The following is a 9125-nucleotide window of genomic DNA, read 5'->3' as shown; positions in this document are numbered from 1 at the left end:
ATCCAACTTAAAAATATAAATATTTTTGTCAATTAAATTAAGATATACGGACATATATTTATGGATGATGCAACAAAATAGTACTATATTTTTATTAGATATTAATGTAAATCTAAGTTTTACTGATTTTACCTAGTGTGTTTATAAATTCATACTTAATATTTTTCTATAAATAGAAAAATTGCATTCGAAAAATCATTTTCAAATAAAAAAAAGTCAATAATAAATAACAAAGAAAAAATAGAGAAAAAGGAAAGTGAAAAAAGAAAGTATACGTGTGTGTTATGATATGCTAATGGTAATGGCTTTGTGAGCCTCTTCTCTTCTCTCTTTCGATCGCTCATTGCTTTTCTCTCTTTCGATCGCATTTCTCAACAACAATCGTTGTTCCATTTCCACGCTCTAATGGGTATGCTTTTCAATTTCGATCCAATTTCATCCATTTCTGATTCCTGATTTCTGATCCAATTCATATATACTTTTTTTTTTCCAATCACAACGACAGTTTTATTGTTTTTGTCAGTTTCTCCTTTTCTAACTCCCATCATAGTTTCATTCTTTTATTGAAATCGTTTCTGGATATTAATGGAAACTAACAGTTACACTTGCGTGCGTTTTTTTGTTTGTTTTTGTTTTTATGCTTTTTCTTTCCAACCGTTGTTTTTTATTTATTATTATTATTATTATTGTTATTCTTGTTGCAGCTTTGGATTTTTGGAAATTAATTATTTGAATGTGATTAAGTTTGATAACTTGATCCATAATTTGTGTTTTTATATGGATACATAAATTGATGGATGGATCCAAGGTTAAGGTTTTGGTTGTTAATTATAATGATTTTTAATTGAAGAGGAGTTAATTAAGAGAATGTTGATTAGAAGGTTGGTTAATATAATTTTTCCTATGGTATTGAGATTATCAATTTAGCATCCTCTTTTAGAAGTATTGATCAATGGAGTATGGAATTTTTATTTTTCAATGGAGCTGGATGATCATGTGGAGTTTAGATTGTTGTGATCAAGTGTGTTGTTTCACTATTCGTTTGTCATAGCACAGTGCTGCAAATGCAATCACATTATAAGATTTCTGTTTTGCTTGTGGATCTCAATTAGTGTGCTATACTTGAGAAATTCGTGCAGGTTTTTTTTTCTTTCTTTTTGTATTTGATTTCTCTCCAACTAACATTGTGAGCTTTTGCTTATTCAGCTGCTAGTGAGACTTGTTGTTCAACTCAACTAATTGATGGAGATGGCATATTCAATGCTTCTGGGGTTGACAAGTTTATGAAGGAGGTGAAATTGGCGGAATGTGGCCTTTCATATGCTGTAGTTTCTATTATGGGGCCACAGAGTAGTGGTAAATTTTCTTGCATTCATAATTTTATTGCTTTTTCTTTCCTGCGTAAGTTTATTGGATTTCATGATTAATTTTAATCGTCTTTGCCCTTGAGATTTTTTTGTAATTAGGTTATGTTTTTCTTGATATTGAATGCTTGAGGTGATTGTTGTTTCGGATTCATGGAAAGCTAAGTTTGTAGTTTATACCCTATAATGTAATTTTTGGTAATAAATTCTTTTTGAATTTGACATGGTTTATGAGTTTATTATCTAACTAAAACACTCCTTTATGATGGTTCCGTCTCTTTTAGACCTTATCTTTACCCTTTTGAGATTTTTTATTTATTCCTTGTCTATAAATTCAATACATTCTTTTGTATTTATTCCGTCTCTTTTAGACCTTATCTTTACTCTTTTGAGATTTTTTATTTATTCCTTGTCTATAAATTCAATACATTCTTTTGTATTTGCTTTAGTTTATTACTAATGAGATGTGAACTATTTCCAATAGACGGTTCTTTCTATTGTCTAATTTGTTGTTTTCTTTGCACTGGGCAGGCAAGAGCACACTATTGAATAATTTGTTTAACACCAATTTCAGAGAGATGGATGCTTTTAAGGGAAGGTATGATCTTGCAATATCGACATATCACATTAGCCTTGCTTAACAAACAGGGTGGTAACAGATGTTATCTGCTTCTTTTCAGGTCTCAAACAACCAAAGGAATCTGGATGGCTAGATGTGCTGGCATAGAGCCTTGTACGCTTGTGATGGATTTGGAGGGTACAGATGGAAGAGAACGTGGAGAGGTGTTTTTTCATTTGTTAACCCTTATCTTGAACGCCATGGTTTTGTTCTATCCATTGATGACCCCGCCTAATGGGAAAATATTTTGATTATTGTTATTTTACCTTAACTTAGATATAAAAGTGATGACAATTTAGTGACTATTGCCGATATCTAATTTACATTTTAAAATCAGTAATGCATATATGGCAACATGTCTCTAGTCCCTATAGAACATAGAAACGTTTATTATAGAAGTTTTTGGAGTATCTGATGTCCTATCATTCAAGATTTAATTTATTATGAACATAAGGTACACACCTTCTTCGAGATATGTATAAATAAAACATACAACCCCTCTATTTTGTAGAAGACATTGATGTCCCCAGTTACACTCACACAACCTTCCCTTGTTTTGTTAAGAAGTGGAGGTAGTTTGTCATTTGAACAGACCTAAAGGGAGGTGCATGAGTGAAATTTCTTCAATAATTTAGGGTGGCAAGTGTTTGCTCTAAATAGAAATGGTGTGTTTGTCATTTAAACATACCTCAGAGGAGCTGACTGCAACTCCCCTTTTTAACATCCATTTTCCCTGGCAAAGTAACGTGTTCTTTTAGCTTATTTTTAATGGAAGTTGTTAAATGAAAGCTTCACTTTTATCTGTCTCTTAATTTTATGAGGTTGTGAAATGAACAAAGAGTTCCATAATAATTTTAATCCTCTGTTTGCACTATGTGGGCTGGGAATAGTCCATAGCTAGGACTTATTATTATTCGAACCATAAGTCTCTGCCACTGACTAAAATTTGAACTAAGGATGGGAAGTGGGTAATTCTTTGGTTGCTTCCTTGTATGCTGAAATCTTCTCTCTCCCTCTCAGGATGATACTGCATTCGAAAAGCAGAGTGCTCTCTTTGCTCTTGCTGTCTCAGATATAGTGTTAATAAATATGTGAGTTTTCCCCCTCTTCATTGAGACATCTTCTGTACCAACTAATTTCAAACCGTTTGAAGTCTGTTTAGTAGCCTGTACTTCTTGTTTTGATGTTTTTGCAGTTGATTCTTTCTTTCCGCACTAATTTTCTCTTTCTGCAATGCTTGTAAAGGTGGTGCCATGACATTGGCCGTGAACAAGCTGCAAATAAGCCTCTCTTGAAAACTGTCTTTCAGGTATCTTTTGTCAGCAGCCTATTGACTGCAAGCGGTTATATTGAATTCAAAACTTGTCATTTATCTGATTGTATGCTTTCAGGTTATGATGAGACTGTTTAGTCCGCGCAAAACAACAATGCTGTTTGTCATACGTGATAAAACAAGGGTATTTAAGCAAAAAGATTTCATTTTATTTTAAAGTTTTTACTGTGTAATTCTATACAGTTTCATCTGTTGTTGGTGCAATTAACATTTTCCTTTTATAGACACCGCTTGAAAATTTAGAACCTGTTTTGCGAGAAGATATTCAGAAGGTAGTGCAATACTATCACCTTTATATGATATTTTTTAATCTTTTATTATTTTTCTGACCTTTCTTGCTTTATTTTTGTACTCTGCAGATATGGGATTCTGTTCCTAAACCACAGGCCCACATGGAAACCCCACTAAGTGAATTTTTCAATGTACATGCCGTTTTTTTCTTTCACATTGCTAATCTTATTGATGTTCTCTTGTGTGTAACAGAACCTCATTGTTAGTTTTAGTTTATATTAACTCTTTGCTTGGCAACAAATGACCAGGTTGAAGTTGTTGCGCTTTCTAGTTATGAAGAAAAGGAAGAGCAATTTAAGGAGCAGGTATAAAAGTCACACCAATTTCATTCTGGTTTACTTGCTGGTTGTATTGACTAACCCGATGTTAGGATTTTTGGGTGTATTTATCTCCATATCTGCATCTTTGTTAATGTTCCTTGCAACTTAATATGATTTATAGCATATATTTGGGATTGTTATTGAAAACAGATACTTCTGGTTTAAAAAATATCCATTACTAGCTAACTTGCATATATTTTTTGTGTTGACATAATCTAAATGCAGGTTGCCAACTTGAGGCAACGCTTTCATCAGTCTATTGCTCCTGGTGGCCTAGCAGGGGATCGGCGTGGAGTAGTTCCTGCGTCTGGATTTTCTTTTAGCGCTCATGAAATATGGAAAGTCATTAAGGAAAACAAAGATCTCGACCTTCCTGCACATAAGGTTAATATACATGCTGCAATGTTGCTGCATTTCCTCACATGTATGTTTATTTTATTAACCATTGTAGGGTCAACTCTCTTTTAGGTTATGGTTGCAACTGTACGTTGTGAAGAAATTGCCAATGAGAAATATGCCGCTTTTGTTGCAAATGAGGTATGAACATTTATTTTTGTATATTTCTCCAACATTTTGACTTCCTCAGTTACTAATGCTGTGGAAATAACTTGCAATTTTCACTCAGGAATGGTGTCAATTGGAAGAGACTGTGCAATCTAATCCTATTCCTGGATTTGGGAAAAAGATCAACTCACTCCTTCATGCTGGTTTGTCAGAGTGAGTATAGTCCAGCTTATGTGACCTATATTGTTACTGGCTCAATTTGTTAGTTTCATGAAAACTGTAGCCTTAGAGTTTGCTAGCTTGATGTTACATGTTGTCGTATCATGTAAGAATAAGCGTAGATGGTTAATTGGGTTATTGCATTTTCTTTTAATCTAGGTATGACGCCGAGGCTACTTATTTTGATGAAGGTGTGAGAACTATAAAACAAAAGCAACTTCAAGACAAATTGTTGCAAGTAATTTTTCTTAGCCCGGCTCTTAGGAATCATGGTCATGAAACCTTTCTTTTTCACAAACATAAATTATTTGATTATTATTTAATCAAAATGACTATTTTAGATACTGGATTGTTACTTTCTTTGTCTTTAAAGCTTTTGTAGATTTGTAATGATGATTTATGTTGTTTATAAGGGTATGTAACACCTTTTCAATTGGCCAGATTGTCCAACCAGCGTACCAATCTGCACTGGGACACATTAGATCTGGAACTTTGGAAAAATTTAAGGATACACTCGAAAAGGCTTTGAAAGGAGGGGAAAGGTTTTCTACAGCTGCTAATAGTTGCATTGAGTCTTGTGTGGCTCAATTTGATGAAGCATGTGCAGGTAATGAAAATTTTCTTTATGCTGTTTATTAGTGAACATAAATTACATTGAAGGTCCTAAACATGTAATGAGATACACTTGAAACGGAAATAAGAGCACATGGATACACAGGAAGCAGATTGTATACAATGATTGATTTGGTGTTGGATGGATCACATTTACTACATTTTGGTTCATTCTACTGATTTACTGTCTGAAAAGTTAACTTGATAATGTCTCTTGCAAGTATGAATATTGTTATTCAACTGACTAACATGATATACCATCACTGCAGACGTTGTTATTGAAGTAGCAAATTGGGATACATCTAAAGTACGAGAGAAATTGTTGCGTGATATTGATGCACATGTTGCATCTGTGCGTGAAGCTAAGATTTCTGAACTTGTTTCTTCATATGAGGTTTGTATTCAGAATTAATTATTCATGCTTATGAATCTTTTAGTAACTGTCTTTCATGATTAGAATGATGCTAGTATTCAAATTGTAAATTGTTAGGATATATGGACATTAGCTCATAGTATTTGGATTGTAAATTTAGATTCTTAGGATTGATTTTCATATTTCTTTTTGTCGAGCCTAGTATAATATAAATACGGGTTTGTAAGTAGAATAACTAACCTCTTGGGAAGTTTTCTAATAGTAATACTGTTGCAGGAAAAACTGAAACTGGCTTTGTCTGGCCCAGTTGAAGCTCTTTTGGATGGAGCTAATAGTGATACTTGGCCATCAGTAAGGAGCCTTTTTAAGCGTGAGATGGCATCAGCAGTTTTAGGGTTCTCTGCTGCACTTAATGCATTTGATATGGATGAAGAAGCAAGACAGAACATGATTTTGAGTTTAGAGAATTTTGCAAGAGGTGTCGTAGAAGGAAAGGCTAAGGAAGAAGCTGGAAGGGTTCTGATCCGTATGAAGGACAGGTACTAAACCTTCTGCATCATTGAAGTTGACTTTTTTACCCTTTTGAAGTTTACTGTAGTGACACTCATCTTAAATTTGAAAACAGGTTTACAATGTTATTTAGCCATGATTCTGATTCAATGCCTCGTGTTTGGGCGGGGAAAGAAGATATTCGAGCTATCACTAAAACTGCTCGCTCTGCTGTATGACATGATTACAATATTATTTCGCTACCGAATTTGCACTGCAGTTTGTTATCTTTTTAATCAAATTTAACTCTTTGCAGTCTTTGAAGTTACTATCTGTTATGGCTGTACTTCGTTTGGATGATGGTGATAAAGATGATATTGAGAAAACATTAGCTGTTGCATTGCTGGATTCATCAAGCGGTGCTGTTAAAAATAGGAGTATTACAGCGTCTGATCCGCTGGCCACTAGCAGTTGGGAACAGGTGCATTTTTTGTCGTCGCTATTTGCAGTTGTATTTGGATAAAATGAGTGATTGATAAATTGGCATCGTATAGTGTTCTGATTGTGCTAGTAGGAATACATCTCAAGAAGTTTTGACATGAGTATATAAGTTGGACCTCAATAATGCTACTGCTACCCCGTTTGGGTTCCTTGAGTGATGTTGGAGAGCATTTTCTATCTTGGGCACTGATCAGTTGTTGTGAATGAATTATCTATGCAGATTCCACCAGCTAAGACACTGATTACACCTGTCCAGTGCAAATCTTTGTGGAGGCAGTTCAAGATGGAGACAGAGTATAGTGTTTCGCAAGCCATTTCTGCACAGGTATGGTGTTTCCCATTTTTTAAGATATTTTTAAAGTTCCTATGGCAGAAAATGGAAAATCTGTTGCGACAAAATTAATATAAGTTCAAATCCTATGACATTTTTGTGTGGAAATTATAAATTTGAAACTTTTAGCTGGAGCCATCTAGGCCGGATGTGTTTTCATGCTCTATCTTTCCTGTATGTATAAAGTTGTCGGCATGGTCCCAAATGTTTTGCTCTGTAGTATTGTTTACGTTACAGGTGACATCAATACATAATGATATGTCCAAAGCTATTATAGCTTGTTTGATAAACATCATGGATGACCATATGTTCAAGGCATTCATATTTTGTAATCTTTGGAAAATATTTTAGTTGTATGATTTCTTACTGATGCAATTTTTTTGTTGCATTTTCAGGAGGCCAACAAGCGCCATAACAACTGGCTACCTCCCCCATGGGCAATACTTGCTTTGGTTATTTTGGGATTCAATGAATTTATGACCCTTCTAAAGTGCGTGTCGACTGTACTAAATTGATGCCTATTTTCTTGCTTTAATTGATTTATATTTTATTTGTTTTCATTTGCACTTCTGCATCTCTCTCTCCTCTAGCAGTTGCACAGCATGAAATTAGTAACTTTATAAATATATGATGTGTTGGACCTAAAACATATAGAAAAATCTCTTCATTTTTGTCGTATTATTCAATTGATCTAACCCAAGTTTGGCATTCTATGTGGCAGAAATCCTTTGTATTTGGGTGTCATCTTTGTTGTTTTTCTTCTTTTGAAAGCCCTGTGGGTGCAACTTAACATTGCTGGTGAATTTAGCCATGGAATAGTGAGTATATTTTATTATCATCTTTATAATTTAATCTTCTATCCCAATGTTCACATTTATTGTGTTTCTCTTGCCTTCTTGAGCTTGTTTGCAACCTATAGCCAGTTGTTAGACCTTTATTATTGCCTGCTTCATCTTTATAATTGTTTTTTGCTTTCAGCTTCCGGGACTCATTTCCTTGTCCACCAAGTTTGTTCCAACAATCATGAATCTTATGAAAAGACTAGCAGAGGAGGGGAGTAACTCCGCAGGTAACAACAATCCTCAGAGAAACACATCACAAAACAACTCCAATGCTGTTCCTGTTGGCAGCTCTGTTTCATCTAGTTCTTCATCCAACATAACCTCGTTGGATAACAGAAACAAATACACCAGTTCATCAAAAGATGAGTAAGTGAGGAAATTCGATCGTCGACAAATAGTGATTTCTTCCACGGTGTCTCTGCTGGCTACATGATGTATTTTTGGTTTGATTAATTTTATAAGTTGTGAGCTTTCAAGACATTGAAAGGCATTATTTTTTGTGCGAAAGTGCCATATACAGGGGGCAGTATTGTCTCCCCTTTGAAATAGGTTTCTTTTACAATTTGGGTGCTTCAATTGCTTATAGAAGTTAGCTTATTTCTATAAAAATATGTGCTGTTTTTGCAGTCAATTTTGTGAGTGTATTTTAATTTATTTGCTGAAAATTATTATTTGGACTTACATTTTTATTTTAGATTTATGAGAATATATTTGCGCATTGTTATTATTATTACTAGCATTGTTATTATTATTACTGGTATCCATTTGTCCGTCAAAATATAAACGAGTATCTTTATTTAATTTTTATTTTAATATAAATTATTTTTATAATAAATAAATTATTTTTACATTAAATTTTATGATATATACCTTAATGTTTGTCCGTCCTCTTTTTGAAACTGCACATGCAAGAAATTATAAAATATATATTTTTTCTTTATTTTTGTTTTAAATTAAATTATTTATCAACTTAAATTAGTATAAAATATGACATTTATTTTTAGAAGTTGATTTATAAATATCTTTATGGTAAACTTTATGATATGTAATAAGATGTTTGTTTGTCCTTTTTTTTAAACTGACATGCTAGAAATTATAAAATACCGTTTTGAAATTATAAAATACCATATTTTTCTTAATTTTTGTTTTAAATTAAATTTTTCTGTTTATTTTGTAAAATTGATTTATAAATAAGGACTTAATTGAAGTGAATTGAAATACACTGACAGGGTAAAAAGTTAATGGATGTTGTAACAAATTTGACTTTTATTTTAAAAATCTATAAAGTAATGCAAATGGTGGATGATGATGAATCGATTTTATAAAA

At 33.2% G+C, this 9125-nt stretch overlaps 1 protein-coding gene across 1 annotated transcript; it reads left to right on the top strand.

The window, feature by feature from the left end:
* The first annotated feature begins 233 nt into the window (after nt 1-233).
* On the top strand, nt 234-8429 carry LOC127076390 (protein ROOT HAIR DEFECTIVE 3). The gene is made up of 23 exons (XM_051018025.1): nt 234-409; nt 1207-1356; nt 1896-1962; nt 2045-2147; nt 3004-3074; nt 3229-3292; nt 3375-3440; nt 3541-3588; nt 3676-3738; nt 3856-3912; nt 4153-4311; nt 4396-4464; nt 4553-4644; nt 4810-4888; nt 5092-5257; nt 5532-5656; nt 5912-6174; nt 6261-6357; nt 6441-6605; nt 6846-6950; nt 7352-7446; nt 7678-7774; nt 7935-8429. The coding sequence occupies exons 1-23, from the start codon at nt 406-408 to the stop codon at nt 8166-8168; spliced, it is 2439 nt and encodes an 812-aa protein (XP_050873982.1). The 5' UTR covers nt 234-405; the 3' UTR covers nt 8169-8429.
* The last annotated feature ends 696 nt before the right edge of the window (nt 8430-9125 follow it).

The sequence above is a fragment of the Lathyrus oleraceus genome, chromosome 4 (genome assembly GCF_024323335.1).
Source record: "Lathyrus oleraceus cultivar Zhongwan6 chromosome 4, CAAS_Psat_ZW6_1.0, whole genome shotgun sequence".
NCBI classification, from domain to species: domain Eukaryota; kingdom Viridiplantae; phylum Streptophyta; class Magnoliopsida; order Fabales; family Fabaceae; genus Lathyrus; species Lathyrus oleraceus.
This window is presented reverse-complemented; position numbering and strand designations above follow the sequence as displayed.